Source organism: Thalia democratica, chromosome 3, assembly GCF_965202585.1.
Source record: "Thalia democratica chromosome 3, ktThaDemo2.hap1.1, whole genome shotgun sequence".
In the NCBI taxonomy this organism is placed as follows: Eukaryota; Metazoa; Chordata; class Thaliacea; order Salpida; family Salpidae; genus Thalia; species Thalia democratica.
In genome coordinates this window covers 3990239-4012114 of record NC_139167.1, presented here as the reverse complement: position 1 = coordinate 4012114, position 21876 = coordinate 3990239, and the positions used below count along the sequence as shown (strand labels likewise).

The 21876-nt window shown below is 22.4% G+C and overlaps 1 protein-coding gene across 1 annotated transcript; it reads right to left on the bottom strand.

The window, feature by feature from the left end:
- Positions 1-1511: 1511 nt before the first annotated feature.
- LOC145831462 (uncharacterized) lies at positions 1512-21066 on the bottom strand. The gene is made up of 18 exons (XM_082938732.1): positions 20914-21066; positions 19643-19800; positions 18816-19008; positions 17865-17928; positions 17092-17255; positions 16614-16774; positions 15880-16315; positions 14565-14717; positions 14212-14316; positions 11245-11324; positions 10401-10476; positions 9236-9314; positions 7164-7294; positions 6527-6576; positions 5872-6142; positions 4894-4990; positions 3226-3362; positions 1512-1753 (listed from the first exon to the last, which is right to left on the bottom strand). The coding sequence occupies exons 1-18, from the start codon at positions 21007-21009 to the stop codon at positions 1634-1636; spliced, it is 2571 nt and encodes an 856-aa protein (XP_082794858.1). The 5' UTR covers positions 21010-21066; the 3' UTR covers positions 1512-1633.
- Positions 21067-21876: the final 810 nt, after the last annotated feature.

Sequence of the window (21876 nt, the reverse complement as noted above, 5' to 3'; positions counted from 1 at the left end):
TTTTACTTATAGGTTTGTGTTATTGAATCGGTTACTACTAAATTGAACTATTATTTTCTGAACATCAATCAATGATTCTTTAATGATTAAAAAAAAACATCGGCTAAATATGTATTTAACAGAAACTTTCTGCCGTGAGAAAGGCTCAAAGTTAAAATAAATTTTTGACCTAAACTTTACAAAAAATATGTAACATACACATTATAACTTCTTGAGTTTCTGACTGATTTTTTTATTTGTTTAACAGTTAAGTTTTAGGTAAACAGACCTTGGTATTTATTTTTAATTTTCAACAACATATGTACAACTTTAGATGACTTTTTTAAGAGCTTTAATTACGTTTTCAAGATTAATCAATAAAAACTCATCTTCTAGATAAAAATAGAGTCCTCAGAAATTGTGCAAATTGTTATTTCAAAATAAAGTCAAATATTCCAGCCTTTAAATGTAAAGTTTTACAAGAATGAATTGAAAATTTATAGTACTTCTAATTTCAATGAAATTTTAAGTATTTAGAACTTTATATCAATTATTATAAAATAGATAATCGACAGCAGTATTTATACCTTGCCAAAACAAAAATATTTTATGCAACTACCTTAAATTACACCAAATAATGTATAAAATAAAAAACAAATATTTTAAATTCTAAAATTTATTTGATTTATAAAAAACACACAGCTAATAATAAAAATTAAAAAACAACAGTGATAAAATTTTCAGCTACATTTTCGATAATATTTATAAATTTTAAGGAATGAACAAAACTTTTTGCTTTTTTCAATTGCAGCCAAAAATAAAATTTAGCAGCAAAAAATTTAAATTTCAGTACTTTTTTGGTGTTTAAATTGATGTAAAAATAGATAAATGTAAAAAAATAAGTATAAAAATGTAAATTTAACAATATCTGAAAATTACATACAATAAAAGTTCAAAATTTAACGAAAATGAGAATAAATTCACAGAAGATAAGAAACTTTTGATTTTTGTTTTTTTCACTTGTACAAAAAAAATATCATATAAATATAAATGTGAATAGATTTTTGTCATTATTTTATACCTAAAGCAGCCAAAAAATATTTTAATTGCTTTATAAACAATAAATTTTAGCAAACTAAAAGATTATTATAAACTAATTGGGTGTTTTTACTTGTTTTATTACAAAGTTCTTAAAAAAATAAAAATTGATATAAAATTTGGTTTGAATTTGATTTAGAGTAAATAAAAAGCTATTTTAAAAATCTTTAAAACCATAAAAACTTTAAAAGAAAACAACACAGTTTAAAGATGTAAAATACTATAGTGAAAGCGTTCTAATTTTTTGATTAAATTCAGACTTTTAGAGGTAAAACTTTATAAGCATAAAAACTTAAAATATCTTTGAAAATCAATTTATTACATACTATTTAAAATATACAATTTAAAATTTGAAAAGCATAAAGAGAAAACTTTAATTTTAACTTATTGAAAGACATGTCTTTATAATATCATATTACAACCGATAATTTTTATAAAAGTTTTTAAAATTTCCACTAAAATTATCAAAACTTAATTGTTCACAAAGGATTATTAAAAAAATACAGCAAATATCATTGTTTTTAAAGAGTTATTTTTAATATAATTTATTTTTTATTCACATAGCTGATATAGACCCACAATGGTCGAATATGGACTCTTCGCAAAATTTTAACTGCCAAATTTTTCCGGCCCACTGGTAAAAACGAGGTTTTCCTAATAAGGAGATTAGTTGCTCCTAAAAATATCATTTATATCAAAAACAGTTTTTATATAAAAGTTAAATGTATTAGATTTAAACTGTTAAATGTATACATTTTAAAAGAAAAAATAATTTACATAGAAAACATCTAGGTTTTCCTAACAAGGTAATTAGTTGTTCCTAAAAATATTATTTATATTAAAAACAGTTTTTATAAAAAAGTTAAATGTATGAGATTTATAACTGTTAAATTTAGACATTTAAACTAATTTATTTTTAATTGATATAAAAAACATCTAGGTTTTCCTAATAAGGCAATTAGTTGCCCCTAAAAATAAATACATCAAATTTATAAATAAAATTTATTTTTAATACGTTTAATCATCAATATTTTGGTCTAATAATTCATATGCTTTGTTGTAATAATTACTAATAAAATAATAAAAACAATTGTTCAAAATACTTGTAATATATCTTCATCAATATTTTGATCTAATAATTCATATGTTTTGTTGTAATAATTACTAATAAAATAATAAAAACAATTGTTCAATATACTTGTAATATATCTTCGTCTATATTTTGATCTAATAATTCATATGCTTTGTTGTAATAATTACTGATAAAATAATAAAAACAATTGTTTATTATACTTGTAATATATTTTCATCAATATTTTGATCTAATAATTCATATGCTTTGTTGTAATAATTACTAATAAAATAATAAAAACAATAGTTCGACAAACTTGTAATATATATTCATCAATATTTTGGTCTAATAATTCATATGCTTTGTTGTAATAATTACTAATAAAATAATAAAAACAATTGTTCAATATACTTGTAATATGTCTTCGTCAATATTTTGGTCCAATAATTCATAAGCTTTGTTGTAATAATTACTAATAAAATAATAAAAACAATTGTTCGACATACTTGTAATATATCTTCAATAATATTTTGGTCTAATAATTCATATGCTTTGTTGTAATAATTACTAATAAAATAATAAAAACAATTGTTCAATATACTTGTAATATGTTTTCGTCTATATTTTGGTCTAATAATTCATATGCTTTGTTGTAATAATTACTAATAAAATAGTAAAAACAATTGTTCAATATACTTGTAATACATCTTCGTCTATATTTTGGTCTAATAATTCATATGCTTTGTTGTAATAATTACTAATAAAATAATAAAAACAATTGTTCAAAATACTTGTAATATATCTTCATCAATATTTTGATCTAACAATTCATAAGCTTTGTTGTAACAATTACTAATAAAATAATAAAAACAATTGTTCAATATACTTGTAATATATCTTCATCAATATTTTGATCTAATAATTCATATGATTTGTTGTAATAATTACTAATAAAATAATAAAAACAATATTTCAACATACTTGTAATATGTCTTCATCAATATTTTGGTCTAATAATTCATAAGCTTTGTTGTAATAATTACTAATAAAATAATAAAAACAATTGTTCAATATACTTGTAATATGTCTTCATCAATATTTTGGTCTAACAACTCATATGCTTTATGCAACAATTGAACTCCAAGACCTTTTATGCAGTCTTTCCTGAGTAAGACTATTCTGTCCATCAATCTTCCAGTAGATGCTAATGTAGCTGTAATAAAATTTGTTTAAGATGTATTGACTTTAAATTTATATTTAATATTTTTTTTCCGTAATCAATTATATTAACTATTCAACAAATTAGAAGCCAGAAGTGCTGAGATAAGCAAAAGTTATATTTGTTAAAATTAAACAAACTTTATATTTAATTAATTTTAAATGAATCAATTCTCTCTATCAGTCCAGCAGTAGATGTTAAAGCTGCTCTATAAAAAAGTTTTTCCTAACTTTTTAATATATTTTCTAGGTGTATTATGATAAGTATTTAGTTTAGGTATTTATGTCTTGTAAAAACTAAACATACTATCTAAGGTATTATTTATATGACAATAGCCATTAACAGTTGCTAGATATTTGAAACATATTTTTCATGATTATAGCAATTAAAACTGCTACAGTTATAAAAAAAATCCTAAAATAAGTTTTCTGTCTATGGTATCAATGCTTTAAAAAAAAATCGTTGATATTTTCATGTAACAATTTAATATCAAAAACTATAATTTTTACTTATTTTTGTAATTATAAGGCTATAAAAACTGAACAAGTTAAGGTCATTTTACTAAAAATGTATTTATCCTTTAGTTTTTAAACTTTCTCAGTTTTTAGTTTTTATTAAACTACTAACAGTCGTATTTTAAGACATTTTTATCATAATTAAAAAAATTTCTCAAAAATCAACCAAAGTTATTGAATCAAAAAAAAAAAAATTTTTATAATTCTGGTTTTAAAATAAGGGTCAACCTTTAGTTTTTGTAAAAAAATATCTTGTCCCCCTACGGCCTTAGTCAAAAACACTTTTAAAGTATTTTTAATTGTATATATTTAGTTGGACTAGATGTTTATTTTATATTATTTAACATATTACAACTTACTTACAAAATCCCAAATATAAAACTTACTTGTACAAATAAGTTGAGTCTTTTTTAATTAATGTAAACAGTTATATCATAACCCATTTTAGTAAGTTTGTTTAAACTGATAAATATATTTGTTATTGAATAAAACATTAAATTTTGTTACAAACTAAATAAACTTAGGAAGCAAGAATATTAAAATAAACATAACAAACATAAAAAAAAAGTTGTATAGAAAAACAATAATTTATTTTTGTAAAAAAAATCAATCTAATTACACTTAAGTATAAAATTAAAAACTAACAATATATTTGGTGTCCAAACCTCCTTTTTACTTAAGAATTAATAAAAATACAAATCAAGCTCAGACAAAAAAGTTTAAACTTACATCTGTAACACATAAAAAACATAGAAATATTATAAATACAGTTTTTAATCTCATTCAAAATACTTTTCAATATATATTTTTTTAGCTTCTATTTTAACTTTATAAATTTTGTTACTTTTATATGTACATATCATTATACTTAAATTTTAAGTTGAACTTAGGTTTTTAAATTTATTTAAAGTGTTTAAGTCTAATTGTACACTGCATAACAAAACTTAAACAAAATTAGATTTAAAAGTTTTATTAAAAAAAATTAAAATAATTAAACAAATATAAACAACCTTGTGAAATGAGTTTATTTTTAGGTTTTTCAACTAAGTTGTCAGGAAATTTAACTCTTGTAAAAGTTGCTTCTGGTGTAAGGCCTTTTGGGTTTTTCTGTGAAAAAATTGATAAACATTTTTTATATTTAGCAGAAAATAAATCTGTTCTAACATTTAAATATAAGTGTTATATTACTTTGGTTCTGATTGATTGTTTTTTTATTTTACAAGTACTACTGTACAAAACAAGTTTAAGCAGGAGAATCAACAAATAAATTGGAACACCAAATAACTTTACTACATAGCGCTATAAATACTTATTATTTAAATTATAATTGTATGTTCGCTTAGCTGTTACACCAGTTCCAAAAAAAAGAAGATTTTATCAAATAATATACATTGTTTATTTAACGACAAAAAAGTGCTCAAAAAATTTGGTCCAAGGACCTGATACACGAAAAAATCTTTCGGTTATCGAGTCATACACCAGAACAATTTAACGTCATTTCCAGGACTATAAATTACTTGTTGGGTAACAAAGAACTATTAAAGAGTTTAAAGTATGATATCTCTTTTCAGTTCTATAATGAGAATTGCAAAAGTTATTCTTTAGACACAATAGTTGTTCGTTCTTTAAAAGCATGCCAGACAAAAAAGATAAACAAGTTTTAAATATTATAGTTCATATATTTTATAACAATAAAAACTAAAATGCTACCCTTAATTGAGTGTTTAAATTTAGGCAAAAAAGTTTAAATATTAGGCATTTATTTTAAATAGCTTCAAATGATTTTAGTAAAAAATCTATTAGTATCAGTTTAAAAACTTTAAAGTTTATTTGTTTTATTTATAACTTTATGTTGACTGGTGTTAGTTTGCTAAAACATTTTCTTTTTATTTACAAAAACTAAAAAAATTAATTAAATATAAAAAATACATACCAAAAATAAAACATATGCTATATAAAAACATAATAAGATATACTTAAGCACAAACTTCAATTTCGTCAACTCTGTTTTGGCTTAAATTTGATTCGCTCAACTCTTCAACCGGTGATAACTGTCTCTGATTGGACAACAAAGTCACGTCATCACTCCTCTGATTGGTTGACGAATTCACGTGATCATGGTTAGATGTTACGTGGTCATTCGACATCCCTGATATTTGGTTCGTGAGTTCTTCCGAGTTATTAGGGCTCATGTTAGGGGAATTCCCCTTTTCGAGCTTCAGTGTTGATGAAAGTAATGAGAAAAATTCTGACTCTTTTCTGTAAAGAATAAAATAAAACTGTTATTTTGTATGGTAATTTAAAAACAACTTAAATGTAGAAAACTTTGTTAAATAATTATCAATTAAATATATTTAATAATTTAATTATTATTCAAAGTCAAAAATTCCCACTCTTTATAAGTTCTAAAATAAAAAACTTAAACTTACATTGTCAAGATATACAAAAATAAATAAGTTTTTAAAATTTATAGAGCCATTTTAATAGTCGTCTTCAAGCCCATCTTGAAAAAATTATATTACTTATAAATTTTAAAATTTTAATTAACTTCAACTTGAAGCTACCATAAACAAAACACTTGATCTAACAATACTCATTTAGGGGAAATTACTTCTTAAATATTTAAATAAAAATAAAACAAACTTATTATCTTCCGAGCTTACTGGCGATACGTTGCTATTTTTTCTTTCTTTCTGTGAAAAAATATTTTCTTTGTTGTATAATTGAATATAGTTAATGAATAAACTAGTGTATAAAAAAAATAGTATAAGATATATCAAAAATAACTATTTAAACAATAAATGAATTTATAGAGTCTTTAGTTACAAGTTAATACCATCTAAATTAAAGTTGAAAGTTGATTTAAAACAAAATTAACAGAATATAAATATATTTTATAATCAATTCACAAACATGACTTCATATGGTAAGTTAAACATAGGTGACAGAATATAAATATACATTCGTTTCTAAATATCTAAAAAACAACATTTTATATTTGGATTCAAACACTGAGATAAAGTTTAATTGAAATGTACAAGTTGTTTGGAAACAATAGAAGTTATGCATAAAACTAAAACCTAAGTCTATATAAGTGTTACATACAATTACCTTATTATAATTGTTATCACTGCTATTAAATACAGAATCTAGATAAGTTTTTTTTTTATGTTATAATAAATTAAGAAAACATTTACTTTATTATAATTGTTATCACCGCTATTAAATACAGAATCTAGATAATTTTTTTTTATGTTGTAATAAATTAACAAAATAATACCTTATTATAATTATTGTCACCATTATTGAATACAGTATCTGGCGAAACTTTTTTCAAATCTGAAGATATTTTTTTATTTTCTGATGTTTTTATGTTGTCCCCAGAGCCATTTGATATTGGATTGATTATTTCTGTAAAAAAATGAAATAAAAAAATTATTTCTGTGAAAAAATGAAAACGTAATTATAACATGATTGTTAAAATTTTTGAAATAAAATTAATGTTTGAAGTTAGTATATCTGTTATTAAGTAAAAGTTAAAAAAAAAAGAATAAATAATTATACAAGAGGCTAGGATACTATTTAAATTAGTTCGTGACATTTAACTTTTAAACCTTTAATTTAGAATATGTTAAAAGATTGAATTTTATATTTTGTAATAAATTTTTTAGTCTAAGACACAAACTTACCACAATTTTGGAAATAAAGTGATTCGCCTTAACTAAAAACGATTGCTCAGTTTACTGACTTGTAAAGAGTAAAAATAAAGATCTTTATGTAAGTAAAGTTCAAAATTATTGTAAAAATCAAGGTGGACCCCCTATGCCCTAAAAGAAAAATAAATATTTTCAAAAGAATAAACTGACATGACAGTTCTTTTAAATAAAAGAAAACTTAACTTAGTGGACAAGTTATTCTAATCAAACCTTTAACATCATGTGAATAACTATTAATTTTATTTAACTAACCATTATTTTTATTATCATTTGGAAAACTATTTATTTTATTTAACTAACCATTAATTTTACCATCATTTGAATTACTATTTATTTTATTTAACTAACCATTATTTCTACTGTCATTTGAATAACTATTAATTTTATTAAACTAACCATTATTTTTATTATTATTTGAATAAATATTTATTTTATTTAACTAACCATTATTTTACCATCATTTGAATAACTATCAATTTTATTTAACTAACCATTAATTTTACCATCATTTGAATTACTGTTTATTTTATTTAACTAACCATTATTTTTACCATAATTTGAAAAACTATTAATTTTATTTAACTAACATTATTTTTACCATCATTTTATAACTGCTCATTCTGTTTAACTAACCAATATTTTTATTATCATTTGAATAACTATTAATTTTATTTAACTAACCATTATTTTTATTATCATTTAAATAACTATTTATTTTATTTAACTAACCATTATTTTTACCATTATTTGAATAACTATTAATTTTATTTAACTGACCATTATTTTTATCATCATTTGAATAACTATTAATTTTATTTAACTAACTTTATTTTTACCATCATTTTAATAAATATTTATTTTATTTAACTAACCATTATTTTTACCCTTATTTGAATAACTATTAATTTTATTTAACTAACCATTATTTCTACTGTCATTTGAATAAATATTAATTTTATTTAACTAACCATTATTTTTATTGCATTTGAATAAATATTAATTTTATTTAACTAACCATTATTTTTACCATCATTTGAATAACTGCTCATTCGGTTTAACTAACCATTATTTTTATTATCTTTTGAATAACTATTAATTTTATTTAACTAACCATTATTTTTACCATCATTTAAATAACTATTTATTTTATTTAACTAACATTATTTTTACCATCATTTTATAACTGCTCATTCTGTTTAACTAACCAATATTTTTATTATCATTCGAATAACTATTAATTTTATTTAACTAACCATTATTTTTATTATCATTTAAATAACTATTTATTTTATTTAACTAACCATTATTTTTACCATTATTTGAATAACTATTAATTTTATTTAACTGACCATTATTTTTATCATCATTTGAATAACTATTAATTTTATTTAACTAACTTTATTTTTACCATCATTTTAATAAATATTTATTTTATTTAACTAACCATTATTTTTACCCTTATTTGAATAACTATTTATTTTATTTAACTGACCATTATTTTTATTATCATTTGAATAACTATTAGTTTTATTTAACTAACCATTATTTTAGTTATCATTTGAATAAGTATTAATTTTTTTTAACTAAACATTATTTTTATTTTTATTTGAATTACTATTAATTTTATTTAACTAACCATTATTTTTATTATTATTTGAATAACTGCTCATTCTGTTTCTTTGTTTTTGTCTTCTTCTTTCCCTAGCAGCACTTCTCTAAATATATAAAAATACTAGAGAAAATAATATATATATATTTATTAACTTTATTTTGCAACAGTGTTTCAAGCAAAAAAATCTGTAACTTGAATATATATAAATGGACAAAAAAGAATGATAACATAACTAATAGATATGTTTTTTATAGCAAAGCAAAGATAAATTTAAAATACAAATAACTTTAATAAGATACATATCAAAATTGTTTTTTGATTAAGTATATAAGATGTATAAAGTTTTAGTTTCACAACTAAGACTTTCAAAAAACTCTGTAACTTGAATGTATATGAATGAAGAAAAAATAAAAATGAAAAGTAAATATGTTTCTTAGAATTTAATAAAAATAAATACAAATATTTTCTATAAAACATGGACTAAACTTTTTCTTTGAGCTAATATACAAGATACATAATATAAGTATAAAGTTAAAATATAGTTAGAAAATTATAATCTATTATCTCTTTTTTTATAATTTGAAAGTATCTTAGTTTATAGTTATATAACCTTAAGCTATTCTGCTTAATCTTTTAACAAGAGTTAATAAGTAACCGATACTTATAACCTCTAATAGAATTGCAATTGAATGATTTATTGAACTAATGTTTTTTTTTGTAAAATTTAATTAGTTTATGTATAGAAAACCTTGAGATTATTTTATTTATCCTTTTGATAAGAGTTAAACATAAACGATAAAATTACTATCTAATAAATTTCAAATTCTTTGATATAATGTTTTAAAATCTAACCATATTCTACCTAATCTTTATTTTTTAATTCTGAAAACTAGCTAATATAAAAAGACACATTTAATTCTGATAAATACGAGATATGATTTTTAGCAGTATTTATGCTTATTCAATACTACCCTACAAGCGAACATTCTTAAAACTAAGTTTGAAGAATTTATTTATAATCAATTATGCTCTTTCCAAGTCCAAAAACGAAAAAAAAGTGCATTAAGATTGTTTTTTCAACTAAATTAAGTTTAATTAGTTTTTTTTGATAAAAACTTTATCACAAAATATTTCTTTATTAGCCACTTATACAACGTATTAACAAATAAAAGATTTAAAACAAATTTACTTTTGAAGCAGTTGAAACTGATGAAAAATTAGAAGCCATACTCTCCCCGGATGAATTTAAATGAGGATCTTTTGATCTGAAAAAAAATGTTTAAATACTTCCTACTTAGTTGAAAAATTTTCAATAGAATCTTTTAAATGATAGATTTATCACACTTACAATAGAAAATTTGAAACTTCTTTTAAATTATGAACATTATGTGTATTTAAGACTAAAAATAGTTTTCAAAAAAACTATTACTGCTTTTGTAAAAAACTTTTTTCAAAACTATGCATTTATTTTTTTTAGTTTATAAATGTCTATAAAGACTAAAAGTTTAGGTGAAACATTAAAAAAGTTCAAATAAGTTACAAAGAACTTATAAAAGTGCTTTAAACACCTAAAGTCAATGTAGTAAAAGTTAAGTAGTACTTCAAAACAGCTGAAAATTCTTATAAAAAGTAGATACTTTTACAAACACTTTTAAAAGTTTTTGAAACCGCGATAGTTAAATACAAATAAAAATTTTGCAACTTAAAAAAAAAACAACTAAAAATCCGTGGGTTACTGTTTTTGTTCATTATATAGTAAATTTTATAGGTAGGAAACTTTATCAATATTCAAAAATTTTAAACTGCTTTATTGTCATTATTAAACATTTTTTTGCAATAACTATTAAACTTTTACCTTAAGATTTTAATATTCAAGGGTATAATTAAAAAAAGAAGTTTTGGTTTTATCTATGTAATTCTAATAATGAATTTTTTAAAACATGTTTCACTAAAATTTTATATTTTCTTTGTAAAATATTGTTTACAAATATTAATTTTATTTTAGGTTTAAGAGAAAATAATTCTTAACTAACTTGATTTTCTCACTTTTGACGATTCTAGCATCATTTTTGTGATGATTTGTAACAACATTGTTTGAACTTGAATTTTCCACCTAAAATAAAATTAAAGTTAATTATTATAAAAATTATGAAAATAGATAACTATTATTAAAATTATTGTGGAAAAATTAAAAATAAAAGCTTGGGTATTTAGTATAAATTTATATTATAAATCAACAAATTTGGAAAAAAACATTAAATGAACTTGACATTAGGCAAAATAATTCTCTTGTTACGTCACAATCGTCATAGTTCAACTACATTACGTCACAAAAGTCACAATATTCTACTACGTCATTCAACTTCCGGCAATATTTGACTTTGAGCACGATATTTTAGCGAAATTGAAAAAACGTTTTTACGATGACAATTTAAAATTATTTTGTAATGTCAAGTTTAAATGATCATTAACTTTTTGAATCATTATTTCAATATGCTATAAAACATAATAGTAACAATAAAATTCTTATTTTACTTTAAAGACATTAAAGATATTATTACGAAATGGAATAAAAGTTTTATAAAATAACGAACTTTAAATATAATTATTAATATTTAAATAAAGTCAAGTTTAAGTATTGTTGAAAAGTACGATAACATTTGCAACTCGTTTTTAAAGTACATGTACCAATATTCAAGAGTATTAAGTAAATTGTATTTGTTGGTAATATTTAAAAAACTAAATATTTTGTTATGACCAATACCCATATGTATTGTTCAAAATAATTAAACTTAAAAATATAAAAGGAACTTGAAAAATGTTAAGCTGTTTTTTTGAAGGTACTTTTAAAATAAAAATTTACAACTTTAAACATTTATATTTGTTTTTTACACCTACGCTCAGATAAATTATATCATCTAATATTTAAAAAACAGCATAAATACAAAAAATCTAATTTTGATTTATTAACTTTTATTAAAATTATGTCTAAAAAAAGTTAAAAATAAACATATAGTATAAAAATACGCTTTACTTTTTATTTAGAACAAATTTTATTTTAGTAGTTATGACACATCGTTACATATTAGCCATAAGTTTTTACTACATACTTTGTTTTACTATAAAAGTATATGTATCATTCAAGTTCAATGTTAACTTTTAATTTATTTTTTTCAAATAAACTTCGACAAAAAAAACTTACACAAAATATCTATGAAAATAAATAAGTTTAATTTAATTAAAAACATACTTTAATTTGTAATTTAGTTAATTATAACTATATTACGTTCAAATCCATAATTTTAACTGATATTTTCCAAAAAACATTTTGTAAATTCTAAAAAAAATAACAAAACAAAACAGCTATACATACCAAAAACTTCAAAGTAAAATTTTTGACAACTATCTTTAAACATAGTACACTGATAATTCTAAGTAAATAAAAAAAGCTACCGTAATGTAAAGGTTTTTTGTTCTACAGTTAACAGATGCCTTAAAAATTTAAAGTATTTACCAAAAAACAAGCTATTTTAGGGACAAAAACTTGTAGGTTTTAAAATAATAAAACTACTAACAAAAAAAAAATATGATTAAGTATAATAATTTTAATCTACTAATATTTTTCAACAATTTAGTATAATATAACAAAGCTTTTGACATATATATATGTAAAAATAGCATAGCAACAATCTTAACTAAACAAGTAGATTTTTTGTTCTGTACTTGACATATGCCTTTAAAATTTCAAATATTTAACAAACAAGATATTTTGGAAAAAATATTTTTTTTTTAGATTTTTAGATAACTTTATCATTGTTAACATATATTGGGCTGCTGATATGATATAGAACAGGCAACTGGTGCTAATAGTTAAGTTTAAATTTGTTTTTGTTAGAACATGCTTGAGTTATTTGCTAAAATATGAAAGAAAATTATATTTAGCTCATCGTAAACGAGTTTAGCTTAAATTTTTATAGTGATATGTAACATTGAAAAAAGTTTAGTTAAGTGTAAATATTATATTTAAAGCGGTTATTAAAGTAGTTTCAAAAATTAAAAGTTTAGTGTAAAACTAAGCAAAATATCAAATATGGTAAAGCAATGAATAAATTTGACATTTAAATCATTCAAAAATTTCAAATTTATTCACGCTTCTATGTTTATATAGTCATATAGCGTAAAACTTTAAAGAAACAATTTTACAGTGAACAATTTTGAAAACAACTTAAAATTCACTTGAGTAAACTTGACTAAACCTATAAAGTATTCACTAGGGTTTAAGAACATGAGATTTACGTGATTTTAATAAAAACGACTTGCAAAAGTTATGATAACTTTTGAAAAGGTTATTTTATACACCAAAAAACATTGAAACTTAAACAACTTCGTACAATTAATTTTAGGTTTTACTTTTAGTTTATGTAGATTTACTTATCAATAAGTATTTATTTACTTTTATTTTAGTGGTATTCAAACGTATTTAAGGTAATAAACTTTGGTAAATAAAATTTAAATTAAACTAAAAACTTTATTACAATAATTATAAAAGTACATAAAATATTTTTAGTTATGATAAATAAATAACTTTAAAGAAAAAAAAGGAAATTAAAATTCAATAAATTATTTCTATATATTTTTTTCCGTATCTTATACAAAACTGCAACAACTATCTTTTAATTTGTCTTATGATTTCCTTATATAACCTTTTTTATTTCCTTATTTTTATAACCTTTTTTTATATTTCCTAAAAGTTTACCAAGTAATTTGTACTTTGATTTTATCAAAATATATTTTTTGATACATGTTAAAAAACTTAACTTTCATATTAAACAAGTAAAATAACAGTGACTTTTAAAAAGTTAAGGTTCAAAAAATTTGTTAGTTTAGAATATTATTAAAATAAAAAAACTTACAAAATGACTATTCTAGTGACCAGTAAAAAGTCAAGATATTTTTTAGATATAAACAACTTTAAAAAGTATTTAAAAAAGTAAACTCACATGTTTGACATTATTATTGTTGTAATTCATTGGAAGTTTTCTTGGTTCTTTCCTTACTTCATGTATTGGACTGTAAGAATCACTATGTCTTTGCCTAGGTTGGTTCTATGAAATTTTATTTAATGTAACTATAATTTTTGCAAACTAAATGCTTTTTATTTTTTTACAAACAGCTTTAGATACTCTTTCCAAAAAGATATCTTAAAACAAAACAATATAGTCTTGCACAAACGTTTGAAATACAAAAGGAGCCTTAGTTCAAAATATTTCCATTAAGGTTTTTGAAAATAATAGAATAAATACAATTTGAACAAAACGGAAAATATTAAAGAATTCTTTGTTATAATTAATACCTTTGCATCATTGTATCTCGGAATATTTCTTGACACCGAAGGTAGAGGTCTAGTTTGTTTTTCAATTTTCACATTGTTGTTGTTATTTTCATTTATTTCATAATCATTTGGTTTTGTTTCTGCGACTTTCGATTGCTTTTGAGGTATTTCTTTCTGTTAATTTTATTAAGGTTTAATTTTATCAAAGTTTATTTAAATACTAATTAATTAATCTAAATCATATATATGATTCTTAGTTTCAAATACAAGCACTAACGAAGTTATTACATAAAATTAGTGTTAACCAATGATGAACAGTAAGCTATAAAAATTGTGCTTAAATGATCTAGATAAAAACTTTAATCTAAAACTGTAAATTTTACAAACATTTTGAAATAAATTAATAAATTTTAGTACAAATCTAGTTATATCAAATTTTGGAGAAAAACGATTTATTTTTTTAAGATTAGAGAGTTAGCAAACTTTAAACTTAAAAACATGGCAAATATGCACTCAAACAATAGATATTACAAACTTTACTCAGTTGAAAAGTTAAAAAAAATTAAAAGCAATGAAATAATTTAAGCTGTATTTAGGTTACAGAGGCTTTTTTTTACAAAAGCTCCAAAATCTTTATAAGCCAATCTTTTGTGTGTACAGATAAACAATTACAAAGGGAAATTTATAACGCAAAATGAAATTTATGTGTTTGATAAGTTATTGTTTGCTTTAAGACTTGACAAAGACGCTATTAAATCGCTATATTGTAAGTTTTATTTCTAGTGAAAATTATGTAATTCATTTTTCTTATCAGTGAAAATTGTTTTGCTTGATAAAAAATATAATAAATGAAGTTTTCAATTAAGTTATTTAAACAAACTTATATTGACACAATTGTGTTATTTTTAAAACGATTAAAATAAACAATGTTTAAGTTTTATAGTTAGTAAACAACTTTAAGATACTGGTACTGCAATAGGTTTTAATATATTTTTAACGATAAATTCAATAGTTAAGTATGAAATTGATAATTAAAAGGCAACAATCAGAATTAAAGAACCATAACATTAAACAAAAAATATTTTTGTTTAAGTAACTTGTTATTCAGCACATTATAATTTAAATTTAAACATTGATTTTAAAATTATAGATTTACTTAAAAAATTAAAAACTTCTAAAATTTCAAAGATGAGTTTTAAAAAAGTGAACATAAAAACAAAAACATAAAAAATACAACAAAAACCACAACACTAAAAATTGATATGTAAAAATAGATCATATATACTTCAACTACTATATCATTGTTATAAATCAACAAATTAAAAGTAAAACTCACTTGAGGTATAAAGTTTACATTTTCTTTATGCACGACTCTAGGTGGTTTACCAACATTCGACTTGACATTGTCAAAAGCTTTCCTCTGCAGATCAGGTGTGTTAGATTTCGAAGACCTGTGGCTGGACTTGACGATATCTGAAGCTCTTCTCTGCACAATGGGAGAGCTTGAGTTGGATACGGAAGATTTCACTTGGTTAGAGTGTCTTCTGTGTATATCTGGAGTGTTGGAAGATGATTTTGATTGATTTGTTAATCTTCTGTGTGTATTTGGTGTGTTTGAAGTTGAACTTGATTTGATTGGTTCTTTTTGGTTTATTTTGGATGGTTCTTTGGTGATTTGGTTTATCTTATTTGCATCTTTCGAAGATGGTTGTGTGCTTTTGGATGAATCTGGTCTGTTGCTAGACGTTGAGGTCTTACTTGAAGTTCTACGTCTGTAAAGATTCATAAACTGAAACTTTATTCAAAGCAAACTGTTTTAAAAAAATAGGCCATGAAACTTTGATTTTTTTGTATTTCTACCTTGAAAAACATGTTTCAATGTTTATTCAAAAATTAATGTTAAATTGAAAAGTAAAAGTTTCGAAACTTTAGTTACATGCAAGTATTATTAAAAATATAGTTTACTATTTTACTATTATTGTTTAACTTTAACTTTAAATTAGTAACTTGACATATTTAAAATAACTTTTGACTAAGTTTTACTTTTTAGTATAACAATATAACACTTACCTGTTTTTGCTACTTTCTTCAAGAAAAAGTTGTATGTGATGCTTTATAAACTGATTTCTCAATATTTTATTTACAGAAGGTCTTTTATCAGCATTACTGTGAAGCATTGATCTAATAAGTTCACATAATTCCACACTGTATAAGTCTGGAAGTTTTGGTATCTGTGAAATATATTTTAGTTTTATTAGTACATTACAAATTTTTTATAAGACTACTTTAAATTGAAATTTTCGGTTGCATACGTGTTTTTATTGTTTTCCAGTGTATCATTAATATATCACCACTACTTTATAGTGCCCTTAAAAAATTTGTAAACTTATGAAATTATTACGAAATCAAAAACTTTATTGTGTTATTTAATTATCTCTTAAAACAGTCTAGATCTAAACTTTAAATTGAAATTTTATTGTAAACTGAGATAAATTTTATTAAAATAGTTTTAACTTAATTCTGATGAAATCATAAATGCAAAACAAACTTTTCTTTGCAGGATTTTGTATACAAGCGAGTTCATATCTTTTGCATTGAAAGCGTGCTTCAGAGTCATTATTTCAAAAACACAGCACCCCAGCGCCCATACATCTGATTTGTAGTTGTACGGCTTGTTGCTGAAAAGTTCCGGGGACATATAGTATGGTGTTCCTGTAAAATTAAAAGTATAAATTAGTAATACTTGTTGTGAGTAATACATATATCATTTTAAATTTTTTTAGATAAGTACTCTATGAATATTGAGATGTATAATAAGACACACCTGTCAAAAAGCAGAACTGTAAAAACATATTAAATAATATTTTTTATAAGTGTAAACAATACTCTTTCAAGTTTATAATATAATTATTAAAAATAACTATATGCTGTTAGTAAACAAAAAAATTTCCTACATATTCAAAAGAAAATTATTTTTATCAACCAGTAATTAACTTAATTAGTATGGTGTACCTGTTAATAAGAAAAACAGATGCTATACTGGTTGCTACATTTAAAGGAGCTGTCACGTCTCAAAGATCACCTTATAGTTTTATTACATACCAACTTTATAATATTTATAACTTTATAGGAGGATATCATAGATACTAGTATACAATGTTATATATTTTGCCGTAAAACTTACCAATCAGTGTATATTATAAGTTAGTATATACTATACTGTAGGCTTTTTACCTTCCTAAAATATAATTTTCTATTTTATCACATACCAACTTACATACAACTAGTATACAACGTTATATATTTTATTGTAAAACTTACCAATCAATGTAGTCGCCATATCTGTGGCTCCTTCTAGAACTTTTGCTATTCCTAGATCACCAACCTACAAGTAATTCTAGCTTGAGTACTTTTTAAATGGTATCTCATAAACAAGCATAAAAAATGGCATGTATACAAAACAGATTTTCAACTTTTAGTTTTTTTTTGTGAAAAATGATGTAAGATTGTCAAATATTTTTTAGAAAATTTTCTCCAGGTTTTCTAAATTTGTTCCAGGTTTTAAAAATAAAATTTTTTTTTATCTATTTTGGCTTAAAATTAAATCTGAGCTTAAAAAACAGTCTTATAAAGTATAACAACATTAAAAATATATGAAAGCTACTGTAAATGTGTCTTTTAATAATAAAAAGTTATGATACATGAAATTATGTTTATGATAGATTTATCGTATCTAATTAAAATTTTATTACTTTACATGTGAAAATAGCTTAAAAATCCATATTTTTCTAGTGTTTTTGGCTTAATTGTTAAATTCCAGATCTATACAAGATTCCAGGTTTTTTTACAACCCAGATTAGGTAAAAAAATTGTAAAAATTGTAGCAAAATTAGTTGAAAAATAAAAATTTAAAAACAGTATAACTTAAAATAAATAAGTAGTCAACTTCTATATAAAAAGTATAATAAATAAAAAATACATAACCATTTTGTATAAGGGCTTTGGTATTTTAATTCTTTTAAAATTTGCAACTACAAAAATTCTAAATACATTTAGTGCATTTCTAAAAGTACCAGGTTGCATAGCAACTATTTTGAAACATAAGTACACTCATATTTTAAAAATTAGTATTATAATATTATAATGATACCATTTTGATATTAACCAAATTTTATAACTTATAAACAAATAGAAACAAACAAATTAATTAACTCCAAACGAAATCTACATAGACAAAATTAAATTCAATAAAGTACCAATTAAAATTCTCACTTTAATCATTTTAGTCTTTGTGAGGAATATATTCTGAGTCTTGAGATCCCTATGAAGGATGTGTCTTTGGTGAAGATACTGTATGGCCATGCAGATTTGTATGAACCACCTTACTACCTGAACTTCTGACAAGTAGTCTTTGTTCTCTCTGTGTTCCCTGAGTTTAGTGTATAAATCACCACCTTCCGCGAATCTGTTGAGAAAAAGTAGTAAGTAATAATTAAAAAAAGTATTTTGGTGTCAGTTTTTCGAAAAAAAAAATTAAGTTTGATATTGAATGTTTTTTTTTTGTTATAAAATACATAAGGAAATTTTGATAGCAAAATAAAGCTTTAATGTATTTAATAAATAATATCTTAAATAATTTCTTTTATTTATAACCAAAAATTTGATTAAAATTATCATTTGAAGACTAAGAAATTTACGTTTGAATTAGCTATCACCACAACAAATATAAATCAAAGTCAAAATAAATTTGATGAACACCATAGTTTATTTCAGAGTTTAAGTTGTAAAAAATTACTTTTTTTACATAAAAATTATCATTTCATGTATCATACTATTTTTAATTTAACTTTATGAGAGCTTTGTACATACAAAATTGATAACCTAACTAAAACTATTAAACTAATTACAGTTATAACAATATACTTATTAAAAACTATATAAACATTTAGCAATCAAAATACAAATGATTTATTTCAGTCTAACTATATATAGCAACCGGTAATGCTCTTAAATAAAATGAAAAGAGTGTATGCAAGAGACAACTTTATAATATTCTTAATACATGATAAAAAGTATACAAATAAGAATAAACATCCAACCCCATGACAATATAAAGGAATCCGTCATTCCCCTCAAACGAATCTTTGTAAGAAACAATATTCGGATGCCGCAACTTGCTGAGAAGCTTGGCCTCCAACTCTGCGGCTTTCCTTTCCCGCTTTGAAGCTTTCAGTAGTGCCAGTTTCTTGATGACATACTGTTGAAAATAGTGCTTATTATAAGTAACTTATTTGTGTGTTTTTTTAATAATTACATTTATAATTATATTTACTTAATGCTTTAAAAGGGTAGCTGTTAAACTTGCATGAGCCTACAAAATTGCACAAAGACACTTTTGCACAAGCAGACAATTTTGAGTTCTTATTTCTTTTATTTTTATATCAACTTTAAATTTTTTTATTATTTTTTCATAATCACTGTTACTTCTAACCCTTACTCTCAGTCAGTAACTTTTTTTTAATTAACTTTTTTTTTCAACTTTTTTTTTTCAATTAGTTGTTTTAATTTTTTTATCACTGTTACTCCTAACCCTTACCCATGGTTGGTAGCTTTTTTTTTAAATAATTTATTTTTATTTATTGTTTTTTTTATAATAATCTTTATTAGTTATTTTTTCTATTTTAGTTATGGTCAGTAACTATTTTTTTTATTTTTGTTTATTTATTAACTTATTTTTCAGTCTTTTTTTCTGTTTATTTTTACTCTTGTGCAAAAATGAATTTTGTGCAAAATTGACTTTGTGCAATTTTGTCCCCTCATGCAAATTTGTCTTTGTGCAAAAGTATCTTCGTGCAATTTTGTGCCATTGTGCAATTTCGACCTGTTCATGCTTTATACAGTTTAAAACTTCAACTAATTTATTAATTTTGATGATAAAATATAAGGTAAAATTGCACAACAACTAAATCAGGGTGCAGCAAAGGGGCCAAAGGGGGGCATAAGCAGTAAGGGAGTCATAATTTGAAACTTACATTTCTGGAGTTGTTGATAAAGAGCAAAAAAAAGGTTTTAAGTGTTTTTAACGGTAGTTTTTTGAGTAATCTTATTGGAATGGGCCATAATATAACTTTTCTATTTCTTTAAAGGGCGGCATTTAAAAAAATTTGGGTAAATGTTGGTATACATATTTTTGAAATCTTTTATGTATTAAAATAGTATGTTGTTTGGTGCTTTAAATAGAGTAAATCTTTTGAATATTATAAAAAAGCACATTTAAATGTGCTACAATATCAAAATTTTGATAACAAAAACTAAAAAAGCATAACAAGCATTGAAAATGTTCAGTTATATTTTAAAACTAAGTACAAACTTGTTTCTTTTCTTTTTTGTGTTGAATAAGATGAACTTCTCCATAGCTACCTTTTCCAATGACCCTGAGAATGTTATACTCTTCTAAACTGCCCATTTCTAAGTCATTTCAGTTAATAACAAGACTTTATTGTTTAGCAATTTGTCGTTTATATAACTCTAAAAATATTAATAGTTTGTTAACATTTAATTTTCTCACGCCTCTTAGAATATTGTACTCTTTTAAACTGCTTAAATTTAGTCATTTCAATAAATAAAAAACTTTGTTGTATTAGTTGTAATATAATTTAAGGGCAGTTCCAACATTTTTTTTACTAAAAATAACATTGGATCTTACATGAAAGCTTGAATTACAAACCACTTTTTATAAAAAGTTTATACAAAAACCAAATATTTTTTTAGTCAATTTACTCAGAAATTTAAAAAACCACTAAAAATTTATCTTATCCTTCATTTTTTGAGCTAAAGAGCTCAAACTTTGAAGAAATATTCCTTTTATAGTTTTAAAGACTACGAATAATGCAATTTTGAAAATATTAGAAAGTAAAAATTTTAAATGAAAAAAAAAACGAAAAAAAATTAAAAGGCTTTTTTAATAAAAATTTTAATTTTCAAAATTATGAAAATTCATGCATTCAATCTTTTCCAAATTTAATAATAGACTTTCTGTGAAAATTTTAAGAAGATTGCTTAAAAAGTAAAGGAGGAGATAGATTTTTAGCGTAATTGTCTTTTTTTGCAGTTTTAGTTTGCGCCTTTCATTAGGAACCTATTGAGATCACCGACTTTGATTGCACATATCTTAAGAATTATTTCAAATTTTTCAAAGCTGTCAAATAAAACTCTACAAAATAAGTTCACCTTGTAAAAATCAAGGTGGACCCCCCTACACCCTTACTTTGTGTATACTTTTAAAAATTATAGTAGTTCGATGTTGTTCAATGTTACATTAACTTTCAGAATT